This window comes from Scyliorhinus torazame, chromosome 10, assembly GCF_047496885.1.
Source record: "Scyliorhinus torazame isolate Kashiwa2021f chromosome 10, sScyTor2.1, whole genome shotgun sequence".
NCBI classification, from domain to species: domain Eukaryota; kingdom Metazoa; phylum Chordata; class Chondrichthyes; order Carcharhiniformes; family Scyliorhinidae; genus Scyliorhinus; species Scyliorhinus torazame.
In genome coordinates, this window is record NC_092716.1 from 78,497,331 (window position 1) to 78,520,475 (window position 23,145).

General features: G+C 45.0%; 1 protein-coding gene across 1 annotated transcript in view; it reads left to right on the forward strand.

Moving 5' to 3' along the window:
- slc6a2 (solute carrier family 6 member 2) overlaps positions 1-23,145 on the forward strand; it is a 252,490-nt gene that overhangs the window by 174,494 nt on the left and 54,851 nt on the right. Inside the window, exons 6-8 of the mRNA XM_072518276.1 lie at positions 4,082-4,185; positions 13,629-13,753; positions 16,292-16,404. Coding sequence (XP_072374377.1) covers positions 4,082-4,185; positions 13,629-13,753; positions 16,292-16,404 — 342 coding nt within the window. The remainder of the gene's footprint in view (positions 1-4,081; positions 4,186-13,628; positions 13,754-16,291; positions 16,405-23,145) is intronic.

Here is a 23,145-nt window from a genome sequence, read left to right on the forward strand (position 1 = left end):
GAACAGAGAACAAGGCAACAACATGTTATGGAATAGTTCCTGACTGGTCTTTGTAACATAGTTCTGACAATGCTCTCAGCCTACAAAGGTATTACTCTTCAGAGGTTCAGTAATCCACGGCACACAGGCTTTTAAACCTAAATCAGCCTGTCTGTTTCATTAAACCTGAAGGCAATAGGGCCCTTAATACACAGTGATTCCATATTAGACACTTACATGGCTACCCCAGTTAAAAATCTTGCAGAGTCCCTAATGCATAACCTGTTCACCAAGTACACTGAACTTGTATCGTAATCTACCAGTCTGATTAATCTTGTTAAAATGAATATTTAAAGCAAAAATCTAGGATTCTCCTCTGGGAGCACGTTTTGCGAGTCAGACCACTTTGTGGCCGATGTGCTGCACTCTCAACGGACATGCAACTTTTCCCGGGAGTTTTCTCTTTTCCTGCAGTGTTTGGGTTTGCACTGCAATTCTGTACGCAGCGAATCAGTCCAGTGCAAGAGGAATGCTTGTACAGAGGCAGGCTTGTGTGAAGACTCCCATTGGTTCTCAGCATCAGCTGCCTGGCTCCTAACATTGTTCAAAAGCCCCCTAAACCTCACTCCTCGCCTGCCTCACTCCATCCTGATAAACTATCTATTCTCCATAGCCACTCATCCTGTATCCACCAGTATTGTCCTCCAATTCCTTAGAATACCACTTGAAAATATTTTGCATTCCTTGGGGAAGATGTAAACCTCTCACCATCAAATAAAGACCTTCATCAAACCCACTGTTGTTATTGTGAAAATAATTGTTACCTACCATATGGAAAGAAAAAGCTTTGTATTACTTGTAATCCTAGCAACACACCGGAACCATATCAAATGGATAAACTGTTATTACAACCTCTTACAATAGCCATTTATTCTCAGATGAATAGAACACCTGCTGGGCTGAAGTCCACTAGCATTTGAAACACAGCCAAACATTCATAATAGCCACAGCTGTCCATACAATTGTGTAATTTTTGAATTGGAAAGAATAGAAGCTGCTCATTTAAGTGTCAAAACAGAATACCCTCAATCAATGGGCTGGAGAGATCGGAAGACCTTTTCAAGTGTCAAAAGCAGTGTTTCTCTTAATCAGACAGAGCTCTAACTCCATTTAAATCACACCACAAGATACAACAGCACAAGCTGACAGGGTATTTTGTACCATTTTTCACTGCGTTATGACACTTTCTCCATTGGAAAAGTAATGTATTGCATGTGAACAACGACACAATGTTGGTCAATATAAGGGTCAACATATATTCGTAGGATAGATATCTCCGATGAATCACCACATCAAAACATATCTATATTACAATGCAGTACCTAATAATGACATTTGATGGTATGAAACTATTTTACACTTGCCTTTCAGAATGTTCCCGACTCCTCAGCAGGCTTTCCATTTTCTTCATGAGCTCTTAAGCTTGGCATGCTTTTAATGAGCTTCCGAAAGCCTTCAATACCAGGCAAAAATAGTGTGCGGAGAAAATATGATTTTCATCCGCTATTTAAAATGGGGAACTGGACTGTTGTGTTGTTGGCTTTTAAGACAAAGATACCAAACGCTATAACAATGACTGGTAAGCTAAATGAAAGAGTTTTTCTTGACAAATGATACGATTCCAGGGGGTTCTTCATACATGTATGACTTGTTGATCAAAACTGCTCTAACTAAATCTCGTGTTAACTAGCATCACTTCCTGCAGCATGCTGTTCAGTTTGTTAAACTACACACACTGCAAAGCAAGATCACATCACCGACTTGAATGGGCATCTGTTTTGCAGACTAAGCATGACTGACCCACAAAAAGGCCACAAGAAAATGCTGCAGAGTCAGGAATGCACAGAAAAACTGATCTCCTCTTTCAAAAAAATTCAAAGTATGGCCATTTGCACACAAATGTGTCTTGGCACCCAGATGAGAATTGAACATCTGACATCCAACTCTACTTTGAAGCATTTGCTTTTAGATATGAGTTGGCGGGGGTGGGGGGGGGGGGGGGAGCTGACATGACTGGTGACAAGTGCAACTCGGCAAACTCAATCAGTTGCAGTGTTTTCTCTGGACATTGACATAAAATAAATGATTTGTTTTCTATCACTTCGTTAAACAGAATCATGCAGCCTCACAGAGCATCTTGGAATATAGAAGTGTAGTGTTTTTTTCCTGGACTGGTAATCCAAAAGCCTAGACTAATAATCTGGGAAAAATGGGCATGAATATTCTCTGCACGGCTTCTGAATCTCACATTCGGGCTCGAATGAGGGACAGACGTCCGCACCATTTGGGAAGCAGTCCCTCGTTGTGATTTTCCCCAAAATAGCCAATTAAGCTCCATGGGTAGGTTGTTGAAGCTGGAGGGCCAATCAGAGGCCTTCCAGTTTGAAAGCAGCAACAGGAAGGTAAGTGAGGGAGAGGTTGCGCCAAAATGGAGGCACTTTCTCTCCAGCTTATTCAAATTTAAAATGAAAAATAGTGTGTGTGTGTTTTAAGCACCATTTTGCATGTGACATATTTGTCTGCTCCTGCTTTTAGTATTTATTTTCCTTCATCGCCCCCTGTGAGCGCTTTCCCCGCAGTGGTGGCAGCCGGCCATTGGCTGTCAGCTGGATCTTCATGTCCCGCCGAAGTCGATGGCAATTTGCGTGGCTCGGCCATCCCACTGCTGGGAAAGGATGTCGTCTTTGGCAGTAACGAAAGACCCTGCTGGCCGGAACGGCCAGAAAATCCAGTCTAATTAATTATTTTCATAATCTCACTAACCTCATAAATACTATTGGAATTGCGATTGATGACATCTAGCCATATTTTTACGGCTTGCACCCTCCAATGCCCAACCAGGATTGAGCTTTTCTGAATGTTTGTTAGACCCCCAACTCACGGATGAGCCAGCATCCTCCCCTGGTGCTCATTCAGTCTTCTGTTTTTGATCCTGAGCTCAACTTTGATTCTTTTGTCCCATTCAATACCACACCTGTTCAATTCAATTTGTGCAAATCTGCCTGCTTCCATCCTTACCTCACCCTGACCTTTCTCCACCTCTAAACTCAACATCAATTTTGCTAACTCCACACTATAGAAATCCAGAACTCTGTATCCTACTCTGCATTAAGTTCCACTCACGTTTTAAAACATCTGCTTTCCTAACGTTTGTCCTCTTTTCCCCTCCTTCTACTTCGCCTTTGGTTCTAGAGCCTCCATACGTTTAAATGTTTGCTCACATTCTAGAACTCTTTCCCCTTAAAACCCTTCATTTTGATTCCCTCTTCAAAAAGCCTCCTTGAAACTTATCTCTTTGAGCGCACCCTCAGTCACCCATCCTAACACTTTTTTCTCTCACAGCTCCTAAATGACAGTTTATTTCAGGAAAATACCTGGGATCTTTTCTTCTAATCTTTCTTTTGAGCACTCCTCAGGGTGAGGGGGAATAACACTCGTTGCATGTTGAACAGCACCATAATTTAAACCACAGCCAGATTCAAAAATAAGATTATGCCCTAAGAATATGTCTCAGCCCCCATGACAGAACAGCACCCTCTACAGTAGCAATCTGACACTTTCTCAGTTCCTAAATTAACAGGCTTTTCACCATCTCTAACTAATTTTGTCTATAGGGCCGTTATAGTCTTCAGACAGGAAACTGGGGTGGAAGCAAGTGAGGAGGAAATTAAATGCATATCCTGATGCGAAAGGCAATTTCTAATTCACTGCGTCATCATTTGTCCCCTGACTCATTTTACCTTATTAAATATAAGTAATTGTTTTACACATTGACAGTGCTCAATTTAACTTTCAACCGAACTGAAGCAATTGGCAATGTTTATCAGCAATGAAATCTTATCATCTCTGCAAACGTAATGGCACTGGTGGAAAGGTGTGAACATCGACAACTAGGGGAATAGTTCTGAAACAATGTTTTAAAAGATTGACAGGAAAAGATTTGGAAATCCGAGAACAATGTACAGTTTCTTTGTGTGTGGTTATCTTGTGAAACATTTTCCGTGCTTGTTGAGTGACAAATGTATTTTTCCTGTTTCTGTAGGTCTGGATTGATGCAGCAACTCAGATCTTTTATTCCCTCGGTGCTGGTTTTGGAGTTATAATTGCATTTGCCAGTTATAACAAATTTGATAACAACTGCTATCGGTAAGACTCCCAAAATTTGTGCAAAAAAATAACTGTAGGTCACAACAATTTCTTGCTCCGTCGGTGAAGTTTCCAGTTTCTCCATGTTACATGCACTATTATTTTTTACTTGCATAATCTGAATTTAAAACACACAAGCCAGACACTCAGGAGTTGAAAACCTAATGAATACCAATTTGTGGACACATGCTGGTATGTCCAAAGATTGTTTGTCTTTTCACTTTAATTACTCAATTGTTAGATCATGCACATTATTCATTTTGAAGAATTGTGAAATTTCTCTGGTGAAGTTTGTGAAACTCAAAATAAAAACAAATAAATCATTATATCTGTGTAGAAAACACAGTGGAATATTTGTAAGGATTTGCGTGTGTGTGTTTTCATAGAATCCCTGCAGTGCATTTGGCCAATCAAGGCTGCACCGACCCTCTGAAAGAGCACCCAACCTCGGCCCACATCCTATCCCCATAACCCGATAACTCCACTGGCAAATCTTTAGACACTAAGGGGCATTTTTGTAGCATTGCCAATCTTTGCCAATGGATGGCCAATATAGCATGGCCAATATGAAAACAACATTCGCAGGTCAGGTTTAATTCCTCCTTCAGTATATTTGCATCTGTTCATTTCTATTCATCCCTCCCCACCTTCCAAAATTTGTTTGCTCATAATCCTCAAGGGATAGTCACAGTATTTGTTGTGGTGACTGTTTTGGGACATTCTAGTTCACTTAACAATGAAAGGATCATACTAATAATTTTAGGTCTAAACCTAAATGCCTCCAATGTGTAAATATTTCAGCCTTGCTTTTTTGTTGAAAATTTCATAGAATCATAGAATTTACAGTGCAGAAGGAGGCCATTCAGCCCGTCGGGTCTGCACCAACCCTTGGAAAGAGCACCCCACTTAAGCCCACATCTCCACCTTATCCCTGTAACCCAGTAACCCCATTTAACCTTTTATTTTTTGGACACTAAGGGCAACTTATCATGGCCAGTCCACCTACCTGCACATCTTTGGACTGTGGGAGGAAATCGGAGGAAACCCACGCAGACGCGGGGAGAACGTGCAGACTCCGCACAGACAGTGACCCAAGCCGGAAATCGAACCTGGGACCCTGGAGCTGTGAAGCAACCGTCCTAACCACTGTGCTACCGTGCTGCCCTGAAAAAACACATTACTTATAATGTGTTTTTTGGCAACAACTTGTTCTATTTGCTGAATACCAGAGTTACATCTCTAATTTGCCTCAATGACATTATAGTAAAATGCACATCTAAACCAGTAGATGATATGAATGTTTTTTGCATGATACCATCATACGATAACATAAAATGAATAAGTTTCCTTTACATCAAAGTAGCACCGCTGTTCCAGGTGAACTACGCATCATCTGATTTACCCCAATACTGACAATTCTGCACCTTTAATTGTGGTGTCCCCTGGGTATCTATCCTTAAGCCCATCTGTTTCTCATCCTCATGCTCCTCTTCAGCAACATCACCATTTTAACATGTATGCTGACACCACCCAGTTTCACCTCGCCACCAGCTCTCTCGATTCCTCCACTCTCTCAAAGTCCCCATACTGATTCTGGATGAGCAGAAATTTCTTTCAACTAAATTATTGGGATGACCAAAGCCAATGGGCGGGATTTCAGGGAATAAGAACAGAGTCCTGTTGCAGGTGCCTTCAGCGGGGTGTTTCGCGATGTTTCCAGTGCCAAAAACAACGCCGCTATTAAACAGAGGTTTTTTTTCTGGCCTCGGAGGAAGGCCCCACCGAGGCCGCACTTGCCTTCATTTCCTGCACTGCTCTCTGTAAAACTAGTTATTGTGATTTTAAAAATGCTTGAAGATTTCCAACATCATTTCAAAGGGAGGGGTTGGGTTGGGGTGAAAATCAATGCCATTAGTTTTTTTGTTGGGATTTCTCCCCTTTGTTCACTGTAACTTTGATAGAATAACCGAGGAAATCCTAAAGAGCTGATATAAACAACAGACAATTAGGAGAAATCCTCCCCCTTCTCCACTCGGAAATTGAACCCCTAGTTATTGGCTTCAGCTGAAACAAGGCAAGATGCTCAGAACACTCAGATGTAAATGTGGTAGTCTTTATTAGGGGTATTACGGTACCCAGGTTGAGGCTGTAAGACCATTGGTGTGGGAGGTACCTGAGACATGAAGATCATTGGTGAAGCCTGCCTGCTGGTTCCGCCCTGTAAGGCGGAGTATAAGAGCCTGAGTCTCCCTAGCAGATGCATTCTGTACCTGCGCTGCTGGGGGAAACATCTAGTCCAATAGAGCCTTCAATTGTCTCCAATCTCGCTTCTGGAGTCATTGATCGAGCATCAATGTATTGGACTAGATTTTAAAGAATGGAGCTCCAAATCAAGCCCGAGTGTCTGCAACTCAGCCCCCATGCAGCAAACTCAGCGGCAACCTTCAAACACTGGCTGGCATGCTTCAAAGGGTACCTCAGAACGGCCACGACAGCACCCACGGAGGACCAGAAACTGCAAGTTCTCCACTCAAGGGTGAGCCCAAAGATCTACACCCTCATCGAGGATGCGGATGATTTCGAGGCCGCGATGGCCCTGTTGAAAGGACACTATATTCGCCCAGTAAACCAGGTTTACGCCCGACATCTGCTAGCGACAAGGCGACAAATCCCGGGGGAATCACTGGATGAATTCTACCGCGCGTTCCTGGTACTGGGTAGGAACTGTGACTGCCCGCAAGTTTCAGCCAGCGACCACACACAACCTTTAATCCGGAACGCATTCGTTGCAGGTCTGCTGTCCTCCCAAATCCGTCAGCGGCTGCTGGAGAAAGAGAAACTAGGCCTCAAGGAGGCACGGGCCCTTGCTAGCTCCCTGGATGTGGCCTCCCGAAATGCCCGCGCGTACATCCCCGACCGCGCGGCAGCCCCTTGGGCAGCGTGGAACCCACCCATGGCCGACCCCGATGCATCCCCCATCCCCTCACAAGCTTGTGCCGAGCGGCTACCAGGCAACCCCGGGGGGGCCCTGCTGTTATTTTTGCGGGCAAGCCAAGCATCCCCGGCAGCGCTGCCGGTCCCGCTCCTCCACCTGCAAAGGTTGCGGCAAAAAGGGCCGTTACGTGGCGGTATACCAGGCCCGGGCGGTTGTCGCTGTCTCAGGGGGCAAACCGGGGCCGCCGCCACAACTCTCTCCACAGGCCATGTGCGGGCCGCAGACGCCGCCATCTTGTTCCCCAGGGACCTTGTGCGATGTGTGGGCGCCACCATCTTGCCCACCCCCAGCCATGTGCGACCCGTGGGTGCCGCCTCCCCTTTTTGCGAACCTCACCCCGGATTGCAAACCCGTCGCCACCAGGAGCAGACGGTATAGTCCCCAGGACCGGACCTTCATTTGTTCGGAAGTCCAGCGGCTACTGAAGGAAGGTATTATCGAGGCTAGCAACAGCTCAAGTAGTGTTTGTAAAGACCGGGGAGAAGCACAGGATGGTCATCGATTATAGTCAGATCATCAACAGGTGTACGCAGCTCGACGCGTACCCTCTCCCCCGCATATCTGATTTGGTCAATCAGATTGCACAATACAAGTGTTTTTCCACGGTGGACCTCAAATCCGCCTACCACCAGCTCCCCCTCCGCCCGGACGACCGCAAGTACACTGCATTCGAAGCAGATGGGTGGCTCTACCACTTCCTAAGGGTTCACTTCGGTGTCACAAATGGAGTCTCAGTCTTCCAACGGGAGATGGACCGAATGGTTGACCGGTACGGTTTGCGGGCCACGTTTCCGTACCTCGATAACTTCACCATCTGCTTTAACGGCCAGCAGGATCACGACACCAACCTCCGCAAATTCCTCCATACCGCAAAAACCCTTAACTTAACCTACAACAAGGACAAATGCGTGTTCAGCACCGAGCGTCCAGCCATCCTCGGCTACGTAGTGCATGTTGGAGTCATAGGCCCAGATCCAGAACGCATGCGCCCCCTCATGGAGTTTCCCCTCCCCCACTGCTCCACGGCCCTGAAATGCTGCCTTGGATTTTTTTCATATTACGCCCAGTGGGTCCCCAATTATGCGGACAAGGCCCGCCCACTAATCCAACCCTCAGTTTTCCCCCTGTCGGCAGAGGCCCGCCAAGCCTTCAGCCGCATAAAGGCAGACATCACAAAGGCCACGATGCACGCAATCGATGAATCCCTTCCCTTCCAAGTCGAGAGCGACGCATCCGACGTAGCTCTGGCGGCCACCCTCAACCAAGCGGGCAGGTCCGTGGCCTTCTTCTCACGCACCCTCCATGCTTCAGAAATCCGTCATTCCTCCGTTGAAAAGGAGGCTCAGGCCATAGTAGAAGCTGTGCTGCACTGGAGGGATTATCTGAACGGCAGGAGATTCACGTTCCTCACTGACCAACGGTCGGTAGCTTTCATGTTCGATAATGCTCAAGAACGATAAGATCTTACGGTGGAGGATCGAGCTCTCCACCTACAACTATGAGATCTTGTATCGTCCCGGGAAGCTAAACGAGCCTCCTGATGCCCTGTCCCGCGGCACATGTGCCAACGCACAAATGGACCGACTCCGGGCCCTCCATGGGGACCTCTGCCACCCGGGGGGGGGTCACTCGATTCTTCCATTTTATCAAGACCCGCAACCTGCCCTACTCCCTCGAGGAGGTCAGGACCGCCACCAGGAACTGCCAAATCAGCGTGGAATGCAAGCCGCACTTCTACAGGCCAGAGAAAGCGCACCTGATAAAGGCTTCCCGTCCCTTTGAACGCCTCAGTATGGACTTCAAAGGGCCCCTCCCCTCCACCGACCGCAACACGTACTTCCTGAACGTGATTGACGAGTGCTCCCGGTTCCCATTCGCCATTCCCTGCCCCGATATGACCGCAGCCACCGTCATAATAGCTATCCACAGTATCTTTACCCTGTTCGGTTTCCCCGCCTACATACACAGCGATAGGGGGTCCTCCTTCATGAGCGACGAACTGCGTCAATTCCTGCTCAGCAAGGGCATCGCTTCGAGCAGGACGACAAGTTACAACCCCCGGGGTAGCGGACAGGTAGAGAGGGAGAACGGAACAGTCTGGAAGACCGTCCTACTGGCCCTACGGTCCAGGAATCGTCCAGTCTCCCGCTGGCAGGAGGTCCTTCCCGATGTACTCCACTCCATCCGATCACTGCTGTGTACCACGACAAACGAAACACCTCATGAACGTCTCCTTGTCTTCCCTAGGAAGTCCTCCTCCGGGACCTCACTCCCAACCTGGCTGGCAGCTCCTGGACCCATTCTGCTCCGCAAACATGTGCGGGCGCACAAGTCTGACCCATTGGTAGAGAGGGTCCACCTTCACGCTAACCCCCAGTACGGCTACGTGGCGTACCCTGATGTCCGGCAGGATACGGTCTCCCTATGGGCCCTGGCGCTCGCTGGATCCCCACCCACACGCCCCACCAAACACCCACCCTCCCTCCCACCGGCGCACCCCGCGGCTGCCCCCTTCCCAGGTGAATCGATCCTTCCACTGGTCCCACCCAGGGGTTATGAAGCTACCGAAGGAGCCAAAGTCACGCTCCCAGAGTGCCCGAGCCGGCGCCTGCATCACCGCCGAAACTGCGACGATCACAGAGGACGACCGGGGCCCCCGATCAATGAATTGCTTCATTCTGATATGTACATGTAAAATGAATACTGTAAATAGTTGTGACATGTAATAAGGCAAAACACTGTACCACCGACGAGTACCACCATAACCTCTACCACTGTATGACGCGAGACTACCACCCCCGTCGTACTCTTTTTTTTTTTTACAGGGGGTGAATGTGGTAGTCTGTATTAGGGGTATTACGGTACCTAGGTTGAGGCTGTAAGATCATTGGTGTTGGAGGTACCTGAGACAGGAAGATCATTGGTGAAGCTTGCCTGGTGGTTCGCCCAGTAAGGCGGAGTATAAGAGTTGGGATCGAACCTGGGACCTCAGCGCCATGAGGTATCAGTTCTATCCACTGCGCCACCATGCTGTCCCAATAAATCACGATTTTTAAAGTTACACATCATGCCCTCATTTCTATGTTTTGAATGTAAATTTCCATGTCCGGTTCATAATAGGTCCTCTTTATTTAAACCTGTCATGCCACAATGACACTCTCCTGCCAATCATAGCCTTGCAGTAACTCCACTATGGGATAGTATCATGACCGCAGGATGATTATACAGTGTAGTTTTTATATAAAGTGTTCGATCTCCTGTGACACTGTGAGTGGTATTTCAGTGCAAAATGCTGCGTTTAGTTCAAGAAGGATTATAAAGGGCACAATCTATCCAAAAAATAATCAGAATCCGTTCTGTGCGTGATTAGCGGGGTGGATCGGAGCTCCTCAGCGCACAAAGAGATCTGGACGTCATTTTGAAATGGCATCTGGATCTCTCAGACTCCCCCTCCCCCATGCCCCAACTCACCTATAAGGGGGTCCTCGGGCGCCTCCGCACTCCACCTCACATGGGCAGGGCATCCCCAGGCCCGATCCCCGGCACAGGCAAAATGCCAGCCTGGCACCCTGGATGTGCTCCTGCCAGCCTGGCTGTGCCAAAATGGCACCTGGGTGTCACTGCCAGGGTACTAGGCTAGCAGTGCCAAGGTGTTTGGGTGGCGCCCTGCCCGGAGCCTGACCACCTGAGGGCCTCTGGTCACCTGGGAGACCCCACATGTGCTGTTCCACCTGGTCCCCATTTGTGGGGGCCAGTGCTGAATGGTACTCAGCTGGGGTCTCCTCGGCGAGGCCAATAGATGTAGGGTGGCTGTTTGATCGGCATCAACACAGCTAAATGTGTTCTTAAACTCATTTAACCGTGCAAGATTAGGTCCCACCTATTGTAGGTGTCACTCACAACATCTGCGTTTGTTGCCCATCCTTAATTGCCCTTGAGAAGCTGATGCTGCGCTGCTTTCTTGATCTGCTGCAGACTATGGTGAAGAGGCTGTGGCAGGGAGTGGAGGGAAAGCAGTATGGAATAGTAAGAGAACAAGGTAAAAAGTCAGGGCAATGACATAGAAAGGGAGATGGGGAAGTTGATGGGGGAGGAAGAAGGAATGGCGATAGTGACAAGGAGAAAGAGGTGTAAATTGAGGAGAGGGGGATGGAGAAGAAAATGGAGATAGTGGCTGCAAAGACAAAATAATTCCTTTGGAGGCAGAGCTGAAGGTAGTTGGAAGAAAAGACTCCTCACCTCCTTTGGGCCTAGGTTTGTTTTATCTTCGAGCAAAGGGAGCTTAGAATTCTTGTCACTTCTATTTTTCCATCAGACCCAATTTCCAATTTAGTTCAGGGAGGAATTAGAATGTTTAGGCACGAGTTTTACCTCAGAGTTAAGGTTGTGAAGGCCCTGATGTTATACTTAGTCCAGTGAAGAAGGAGAGGGTAATACTTTGGTCAGTGAAATGTGGAAAGGAGTGGTCAATTTTGTTGTCAGATGTTTGCTTATTATGAGAAAGGGATGAATGTTTATGATGCAGTTACAGTAACTAACTTGATTCCATTTCCCGCTCTCACCAACATTGCACCACATGTCCAAAACACCTCTACACATAATTGGCCAATCAGCAACACTTGTCAAGGTACCAAAATTTATAATCCAGCTGCCACTGATCTTTCTCTGGTTATAGTGCTATGTTGTGATTGGGAGGCAAGGTTGGATTTGGCATCATCAGCCGAGGCCTTAACTATCTGCTCGGTGTCCTAGCATTTCTTCCCTTGGTGTTGGAAAAAATAATATCAATGCTTCAGAGCACCACTGTGGAAATGCTTTCTTGGGATAGGGAGATAAATCCATAAATTGTTATAATAGTATAAATACAGCCATCATCAATAATGGAAAAGAGTCCCCAGATAATGTTTGGGAGAGGGCAGAGGCTGCATGTTTTTCTCCAAGTGGGAGAAGACATGGATAACATGTCTTGAGCAGTTGTGAAATGCAGATGCCAATGCATCAACAGCCATGGGATAAAAACTGTAGCTTTCTGCTGTGTAATAATTAAGGCAAACAACAAAAATGACATACAGAATTGATTGGTGAGGAGGTTAAATAACACTTTTGGAAAGCAGCAAGGGGTAATTCTGTCACAGATGTTTACATTTAAGTTTACATTTTTACAATACATTTCCTCAGAACTTAGACACACCTGTGCTGCCATCCTGTGCCTCAGTAGCAGAGAGACATGCAGACTTTCACAACCTCAGTATTGCATGAGTGAGAGGTTATACACAGCTAACGTTACGTGACAGAAATGTTAACATCGTAAAGACTAATTGTAATGTCACTTGCAGGTGCAATTGGTACGATACGTAAATTTTATACTTGTAAAATGTTTTTTTTCATTGACAAAACCTGATCCAGGAATTTTCAGTGCTCTTTGAGATGGACTGTGTGACCTACTCCACACTTCTAATATGTAACAGAGAGATATGGGTAGAGGAATTGATGTTGGGACCAGCTGACAGGAAGTTCACACTGACATAAGCCAATTGTTAATATATTTTGAATACTAGTGGATTCCCTGTGGCTTTTCCCACATGGAAGCAAATTTATTAGTGATGCTATAAGCAGAGGTACGAGAAGTAACAGCTTATGGGGCATCTGAAGGTTCTATAAAGTGATAGGAACATGTATTATGGGTGTGACTTGTGTCACAGGATGGCCATGATAAAATAACTTGACAAATTTGATATCTTCCCAGGTGATGACTCATGACATGCATATGTAATGTCCAGACCATGGATAGGTTTTCAGCTTGGCACTTGGGCTTAAGCCTGGCATTCCAAATAGCCACCCATGATAGAAACTGCTTGATCTTCATTTCAGTTGATCGTAATGGAAATGGGGTGAAAAAAACAGTCAGTTTCTCTACTAGATGGCTCATCTCCATCCCCAGTTTGATGCACTCGGTGCTGAGTCGAAATTCAGATCCCCAAGGGTTTGCATCAGGTGAAGTGAGATTAGTAGACCAGTCCCCATTCTGTCCTTATTTTCATATTTCCTTTATAAATTCCTGTTCACAAACCTGTAATAGAAACTGTCTTACCTTATGTGAAGTGGTGTCACCACTGACAGGTGAGTGAATGATCATCCTGACAAGTTCACAAGACATCTATGATAAACATAGATAAAAGGATCGACAATGGGACACATTGACAAGAGGAGTATAGTCACACCTAAGGGTTGCGATGTATTGTAGGTGGCGTGGGACACACTTCCCAACTTTCTGGTTACCTATTAGCTTGTCTACTACATGATTATGGAAAAAATATACATTTGATCATTCAGACTAAATAAGATTGAGTCTGTAATTTTATTTTCGGGAGCGGGGGGGATGGTGGACGAATATCTGAAAAATCCATGGAATTTGATATTAAAATGTGGTTTCTCTTTTGCTGTGCAGCGATGCAATTCTTACCAGCTCCATCAACTGTGTGACAAGCTTCTTCTCAGGATTTGCAATTTTCTCTGTGTTGGGCTATATGGCATTCAAGCACGGAGTTGATATTTCAGAAGTGGCAACAGACGGTAAGCATCTTGTACAGATTCAAATGTACATTCTCAGCCTCAAAAGCAAGAATACTGTGAATGCCAAAAATCTGCAATAAAAACGGAAACTATGCGTGATCCCTAATTCCTTTTTGTCATTTGTTTGTGTGAACATGCGGGCTAATGTTTGGGGTTTGGTGGGAGGATGGGATCGTTGTTATTGATATGAGGATTGACATATTTGTTACTGATTATTGTTTATTGTTGGTGGGTGTAAATTTGGGAGAAAATGTGAAAAAGGAGGAGAATAAAAATATTTTTTTTAAAAGAACTGTTCTGACACAAATCAAAACATTTGGGGCCAAGGTCGACAATCCAACAAATCCTCCATATTTTGTTGAGACTGGACCATTCAATTATGTTTTCTTCATGTTGCAATCTAACCAGGTTAGAAAAGATTTTGTCCAATCATCCTCTGAAGGTGCAAATGTGTTTGACTGCATAATGGTTGAAATGTTAATTTCCTTCCTGTCTATTTAGCTTTGTGAAACGATACTTTAATCCTTCAAATTCTGCCCGAACTTTTACACAAGAGATTCGGAATCTAACGCCTCCTGTTGACGTGTCCTGGGACAGTAGGTTTTTCTGTCCCAACTCCTATTTTAAGGCTAATCTGCCCTTTCCATATTTTATTTGTAAAGCCACTGGGAATAAATGATGTGGAGATGCCGGCGTTGGACTGGGGTGAGCACAGTAAGAAGTCTTACAACACCAGGTTAAAGTCCTTCTTACTGGGAATTAAGTTCACCGTCGCTGGTGGTGGATCGTCAATCAGTTCCTTGTTCATCCCAACCAATCTGACTTTCCATCGATGTCACACTTTTGAAAACTAAGACAGATACTGGGGATTTTATTTTTGTTGTTGCCGGAGCTGGCCAATAGCTGCAGTGGGTTTGCACGAACGGTGGTTGAAGCCAGGACATTGGATCTAATTAAGAAGCAGCTCAAAGGTTAAAGGGTGAGGCTGAAAGAATGCTGATGGGCTCCCTTGTCTGAATACACCCCGTGAGATATTGTTCAAATTGCAGCCTTTAGCTTGAGGAATTTTGTGCATCTGGAGCCACAAAATTTACCGACTCCCACTAGCCACCTCTTGGATGAAAATCCAGCTTTCTAAGTGGAACTTGCTGCACAGCATTAATGCTGTGACCCATGGTTTTGTCTGGTGTGATTCCTTAGTGGAAGCCTCAGCTCCCAAAACTATCCTCTCACCTCACATTGGTAAAAGACCAAGTAAAATGCTCAGACCTCTCAACGTTAAAATTAACTAATGTGATGCAATATGGGTGTTGATGAGATATTTATTTTAAATTCTTCATCAGTTTCCCCAAAAGATACAGTGTTCACGTCAAATATAATTTACTAGGCTCATGGATGAAAATAATTAAGTTAGCCCAAGCCCTTGGGTAATAGGTTTACTGTGTAAATAGGAGCAAATTGTTCATCAGGAGTTGCAAGTCCGGCCATGAGACCATTACATTAACCATCCTCTCCTTCATATTACGTGTTAATACTTTCTCTGAGTTTTGACCGAATAAGATCTACTATTACTGCAGTTGTTGTTGGCTGCTCATTTTTTTTTCTCACTTTGAGCGAAAAGATGTAAATTCCGTGAAACAAAACTCAGCCTTGCCCCTCTTCACCCGTCTAATGTGCATTCATGCCTCATTCAACATTACTGATGTCTTTATTTGAGGAATACGGTTTGGATTTTTAAATAATGGGGATTAGCCAGACCAAGTGAATGATGTTAAAATTTCATCTTCTGATCAACCCAATAGGCAGTATTTTCCAGCCTTTCCTGACGATGGGATCTTCCAGTCCCGCTGAAGTCGGCGAGGCAATGACTGGCGAGCCAAATTTGGAGATTTGAGACGGATGGATCAAATCTTGATCTGAGATTAGTTTCTGAGGAAAATCTTTAAAATGTTCAGTGGGAGGGGTTTAGGGAAAGAACTTCAAAGCATGGGTCAAGGAAGCTAAAGACAAATTTGGTAATGGAATGAAAGGTGTGGGGGTACAGAAGAGACCAGAGTCAGAGGAATGGAATTGGTGTTGGACAGGATATGGACAGCAGTATTTTGGATAAGCTGTGACCACAGAGGGGGGAGGCCAAAGACAAAAGCATTGGAATAATTGGGTCTGCATGTAACAGAGATGGAAGTACGTAGTCTATTTTGAAGAAGATGTGGAGTTAGAAATACAGTTCAGGGTTGAACAGACTACTGCAGTTGCGAACCATCTAGTTCAGCATGAGATGGTGGCTCCAGACAGCCCACTCAGAAACCAGATGATGTAGTTCCAGACATGTCAGAGAGCAGTGCTATCTTCAATCCTTCAAATTGTCAGCATTTGCATACAGGAACTTCTGGCTAATATGGCAAATAAAGTGTAAATCCTAGTATTATTTGTCTGCTCTATTTTACAATTATGTGGCATTTTGTTGTTTATAGATGATTCATTTGTATCTCAGAGCAAATTTAACGATTAACTCATCGTGCGCTATTCTGTTTTCAGGTCCAGGCTTAGTGTTTGTCATCTATCCTGAAGCAATCTCGACTCTTCCAGGGTCAACATTTTGGGCAATTATGTTCTTCATAATGCTGCTGACATTGGGAATTGACAGCTCAGTAAGTAAAATACAACCTTATCTGTTGTTCTTCATCATCCTAAACCTTATTAATATAGGTTGGGAGTTAATGTAGCCCGTCATGGCAGGAAACATGGCAGTTGTGCCCATTTAATCGCAGGATGAACCACAACTCATTTCCCTGGAGGCGAGGAAAACCTCCCGTGGTTAAATTAAAGGTGGGAAGGGGCCGATAGAAGAAACTAGCCCGCGTGCACTGGGATGCCAATTAATCTCGTTAATGAACCAATTGACACCAATTATCCTTGAGCCCAACGGAACTTAGTGGTGGCTCATGGAGTAAATGGGAGTCCCACTGCCTCCTGAAGGCTGCCCACGGTTTTCCAATGGCCCTGCTGGAGTGTCCCTCGTTGCTAGGCACTCGGTGCTTAATTGAGGGGTTCTGAAATATGGAGCAGAGGGAGTCCCTCCATCTGCCTTGGCCTTTTAACCTCCCCTGCCCATTTCTCCCACAACCCCCATCCTATCCTCACTTACCTGAATCCAACATTGAACCCTGGCGAATCTCCTGGAGCACACTCAGCATCAGCCACTATTCCCAGCAAGGGAGAGCTGTCAGTCCCTGGTTGGCTGGCAGTTCTTGGCCAAGGGGTTTGCCATTTTTTGGAGTTCTACATCCTGTGGAAGGCCGCATGCTAGTTATTTAAGTGCTGCGTACTTAATTTGCTTGTGCCTCACGCATGGAAGCGACGCAGGTTTCCCGCCAGTTCTCCAACCAGTGGGTGAGAATTCCATCGCCGAATCCAGTCCTTGGAATGTACAGCAAGAAATGGGCCATTCACTCCAACTAGTCTATGCCCGTGTTTCATTCCATGCAAATACAACACTTCTCTTGAAAGCAACTGAGTGCAACTTGAATGTTTAGTGATAAAATGCTGTTGGAATCAAAAAGATATGATTCTCTAGTAATAATTTCTTCATCTCATGACTGTCAGATGGCTGCTGTGAACCGTAGCAATATATTTCAGCTTCTCTTCGTCACGGTGTTCACTTTAAGTGACATTAAAACCTGTCTAACAGGTAAATTGCATACCAGATTTCCAATCTGTGATAGCTACTGTCCAACTATCACGATGACATGACTGCAAAGTAGGAAAAACATCTACTCCAGTTAAAACTCCCCAAACTTCTAATATTTTGAAGGTTCCACATTAGTCTGTGAGAAAGTGATAGTTCTTCATGTGCAGGTGTACAAATTGCAGTCAGAGTCATAAAACATAAGAAATTAAACAAAGCAGTGACAACTCCTCTATCAAATGTAATTCAGCCATGGACCATGTGAAATCCATTTTTATCCAATGACTGCCCAAACTATTTCATCTCCGAGATAAAAAAAATCAAAGCTTTTCTATGTCATAAAAGATAAAGGAATCTGCTCATTGGGTATGAATTGCAGCTACATTCATCATCCATGACTAATTGCCTTTCTTGGTAATACTACTCGGGAGTTCAACAATTATATACTTTGTATATCACTGAATCACTTTAACCCCTATATATCGCACTATATATGCCATTTTAATTACATATTTATGAAGCTGATTAACTAGAACCTGGAATAATTCATTGCATGACCAACATCAATTTAGGTTTGAGATTAATTAGAATTATGGAGCATTATAACTGAAAAGGCAACAGAGATCCTAGAACTACACCTTGAACAATTGCTTTTTGGAAGGTGAACTTAGCATAATCAATAAATCAGTCATCAGTTAATCACCAGGTTAAAGTCCAACTGTTGGACTTAACCTGGTGTTGTAAGACTTCTTACTGTGCTCACCCCAGTCCAACGCCAGCATCTACACATCATCATTTAATCAGTAAAGGAATCAAGGGTTATGGGGGTAAGGCAGGAAAGTGGAGTTGAGAATTATAACTTCAGATCAGTCATGATCTCATTGAATGGCGGACCCGACTCAATGGACCGAATGGTCTCCTTCTTCTCCTACGTCTTATGGTCACATATTGACCATTTCCAATCTCAGATCTCGATTGAGACTTGTTAAATTTTACGATTAAGTCTTTTTGGTTCTGTGTTAGTGGTCCAGTTTTCAAATAAGCTATTTACATTAAACATTCCACTAATGATTTTCAACCTACAGAATATGTTTTCCCTGAATTTTCTTCTTTCTTAAATAAGGCTACATAGGATATATGGCACAGAAACATACCAGCATTTATGCTCCAGTTGAGCCTCCCATCTTTTCTCATTCTCATCCTGATACCGGGTGACAAAGATAGTTCCGTTCTCTAGCACTAACATCTTTCATCTGGATAAGCACCTAAAATATAAATGAGAATTTACCATCATAGCCTCTATTCCCTTATTCCTCATTAAACTATCACAGCTAAATTCATCCAATGTCATACTTGGGTGTTAGCAGAGTTACTGGTCTATGCCCCCAAGCAATTTATTATTCACTTCTGCTAACTTAAGCCCATAAAGAACTCTTGAGCAACTCTATTGCCACTCCAGCTGAGGTTCAAATAGAAAGGTATGAACTTGGTTTCTTCTCATTTATATTTTAGGTGCTTATCCAGATGAAAGATGTTAGTGCTAGAGAACGGAACTACCTTTGTCACCCGGTATCAGGATCAAATATTAATAGATCATACCCTTTATTGCTCCAACAATGTAGTTTAATACCAAACTCAGAAGGTTACCCACTACATCATCTGTTTGATGTTTTAGATCTTTAGATCAGTGTTTTTCAAACATTTCTTCCCGGGACCGACAACCAGCTGACTTTCAGGACCCACGTCCGCCCACCTTTGTCACCCATGCCAGCTGACCTTTGCGACACACTCCATGTTCGCATACCTTTAATGTGAAAGGGGAGCCTGCTTGGCCCTTATGATCTCACTCCAATCAGGTCCAAAGGAGGAGAGGGCAATTCCCCATCAGCTACAAGAGCTCAGCTAGTTCCTTTGTGCCTTCTTTATCTTTGTGAGAATGGAAAATCCAATCTTGCACATGTAGGTCACTGTTAAGGACAATAGCAACAAAAGATTTGTTTTACTCAGCGCTGGATACTCTTGGGAGATGCTACTCCAGAATACAGACAGCCTCATGGCGTGTTTTCAATGCAAAGGTAGTCTTTTCATTTGGAGTCAGCTGTAAGTTAATAACTAACCCTGTGGTCTCAACTTCAAAAGGAATTTTTCAGCCACCACTTCTCTTTCAAAATCTGAAACTTTTCTTCTCATTTGACAGTACTTCCCTGAATATAACACACATGGGCTTTGCATCCTTATTTGCATTGGCACAATTGACAAAACCATCACCTTTATACTGCTTTGCTCCCCAGTTAAGTTTTTTCTTTGTAGGCTATTAATCAGAGACCCTGGAGTCCTGTACAGGGCTAATACTTACAATGCTCAGTCCTGCCGTAGATTCTCCTGATAAGCTCTCTCCAGCAGATTCAGATGTAGATCCTGGCTAGTTGGTACACTGCCTATTTGTGTCCCTGCCTGTCTCTTCCTGGTAACAAAATAATTCATCTTCACAACCCTCTTGCCATGCTAAGAAACAGCTAGAAAATGGAAGAAGCTCTCTTCCGTGATTTAATGCCAAAAGCACGTAAGTGTACGTGCAGGACCCGTGACCTGTTCACTGCTGCCGCTTATGGTTAGAATATTGCACACAGCCTCATTTCATTCTCATTTAAAAGCTGGCAGCGGCCACCATTCTCAATTTAAATGTCATTAGCGGTCATTGGGCACTTCTCCCACGATTGGGACCACCGCGAGAACACCGTATCCGATCTTCCATGACCCTCCCGACACCTGCCCGCGACCCATCTGTGGGTCATGACCCACAGTTTGAAAAACCTTGGTTTAGATTGTACTCCAAATTTAATGGGTAACAATGAAATCAAATTCTAAAATGTAACTTTCTCATTAAGTGCATCCGGAACACAGTGGCTTGTTGGACATGAAGGGTTGTAAATTGCTTTTGATCCGTTTGGAAGCCTGAAATGGAAGCCACCCTCCTATCAAAAAGCCTGAAATTGGCCCAAAATTGGGCCTCGGGCCTCCTTACATTATTAGTTTGGGAATCTGGCATCTCTTGTGCCTGCAGTGTTCACGTTTCTTAAAGATGAGGGAAACTGTCGCAGAAATGACAGTCGGTGACGGGGCCATTGTAAGCACAGTTAGTGGACTGCCTCTGTTCCACAGGAAAGTTTGAAAAATTAACCATTTTGGCAGCGGTTGATCTTTACATAGAACATAGTGGGCAGCACGGTAGCATTGTAGATAGCACAATTGCTTCACAGCTCCAGGGTCCCAGGTTCGATTCCGGCTTGGGGCACTGTCTGTGCGGAGTCTGCACATCTTCCCCGTGTGTGCGTGGGTTTCCTCCGGGTGCTCCGGTTTCCTCCCACAGTCCAAAGATGTGCAGGTTAGGTGGATTGGGCATGATAAATTGCCCTTAGTGTCCAAAATTGCCCTTAGTGTTGGGTGGGGTTACTGGGTTATGGGGATAGGGTGGAGGTGTTGACCTTGGGTGGGGTGCTCTTTCCAAGAGCCGATGCAGACTCGATGGGCCGAATGGCCTCCTTCTGCACTGTAAATTCTATGAAACTGTAAATTCTATGAAACATAGAACAGTACAGCACAGTACAGGCCCTTCGGCCCACGATGTTGTGCCGACCATTTATCCTAATCTCAGATCAACCTAACCTACACCCCTTCAATTTACTGCTATCCATGTGCCTGTCTATGAGTCGCTTAAATGTCCCTAATGACTCTGACTCCACCACCTTGCTGGCAGTGCATTCCACACACCCACCACTCTCTGTGTAAAGAACCTACCTCTGACATCTCCCCTATACCTTCCTTCAATCACCTTAAAATTATGTTCCCTCGTGACAGCCATTTCCACCCTGGGGAAAAGTCTCTGGCTCCCACTTTATCCATGCCTCTCATCACCTTGTGCACCTCTATCAAGTCACCTCTCTGCCTTCTTCGCTCCAGTGAGAAAAGCCCTAGCTCCCTGAACCTTTCTTCATAAGACATGCCCTCCAGTCCAGGCAGCATCCTGGTAAATCTCCTCTATACCCTCTCCAAAGCATCCACATCCTTCCCATAATGAGGTGACTGGAACTGGACACAATATTCCAAGTGTGATCTAACTAGGGTTTTATAAAGCTGCAGCAAAACCTCGCGGCTCTTAAACTCAATCCCCCTGTTAATGAAAGCCAACACACCATACGCCTTCTTAACAACCCTATCAACCTGGGTGGCAACTTTGAGTTATCTATGTACGTGGACCCCAAGATCCCTCTGTTCCTCCACACTAACAAGAATCCTGCCATTAACCCTGTATTCAGCATTCAAATTCGACCTTCCAAAATGAATCACTTCATATTTATCAAGGTTGAACTCCATCTGCCACTTCTCAGCCCAGCTCTGCATCCTGTCAATGTCCTGTTGTAACCTACAACAACCCCCAACACTATCTACAACTCCACCAACCTTTGTGTCATCAGCACACTTACTAACCCAGCCTTCTGTGGTGATATGCATCACTGTAAATACACAATGGGTTAATGTACATACACTACACCTAGCTAGACACTAGAGGGAGCACCAGAGACATCATGGCACAGACATTCAACCAATAGGCCAGTAAGATAGGACACGACTAATGGGCAGTCACAATACACACAGAGGTGACACTACCACAGGAGGACATTACACCAGCCCATATAAAAGGACACAGCACACGTGATCTTCCTCTTTCCAGTGGAGACACTTAGTGAGTACACAGGGTTGATTCAACACATCACACCCACCACGTGAATTGTAGCAGACTGGTTAGATTGTCTGAGTAGCTATAGAAGGATTAACAGGAGAGTCGAATCCAAGTAGGAGAATCGTTAACAGTAATAAATGTGTTAAAGCTATCTTCAAGTCTGAACCTTCATTTGTCAGAGTGCACATCAAGGAAGCAGCTTATGCTACGTCAAGAGCATAACAAAACATGGTACTACGGAGTGAACTGTTTAAATCCATATAGTTACAACTCAGCAAACAGTGACAACCAGCAACGGCACCCAGGCTAGATGATTTTCGAGATTCCGGTTCCACAGCAGCTCGGGTACCAAGGCAATCTCAGTGAAAACTGGCATGCGTTCAGGCAGAGATTCGAGATCTACCTCGTAGCGTCCGACCGAGATGGCATGGCGGATACAGAGAAAATAAAGCTTCTACTTACCATCGCAGGTCCAAGAGCAGCTGAAATCTTCCCGACCTTCAAATACTCAAAGGGGAAAACAAGAGCGACTTCCAGGCAGTCCTGGACAAATTCCAAGAATTCTGCGAGGAACATACAAGAAAAAACGGTAAAAGAGGCGCCAAAACTCACCATGAGGTAGGCTTGCAGCAACAAACGGCAGTTTTGATTTGCAGCCATCTTGGGAAAGGTGCTGCACATGCGCAGTTGCGCGAAGAGAGCACAGAACGGGAAGGTCCGGTTGCTCATGCACGGCAGTTGCAAAAAAGGCCCCAAGTAAAGGAGCAGCGATCTGCGCATGCGCAATCGCTTCCTACGCTCTACGTCACACGCTTCGTGACATCAGAAGCCCCGGACCACGCCCACTTAAAGGGGAAACGTCCCCAAACACGAAAAACAATTTGTGAAGCCTCAAAACAAGATTCTTTCACCTGGAACGATAGCACAATGCCTAAAATCCGACCAGTAGCTGAAAGTAACCTC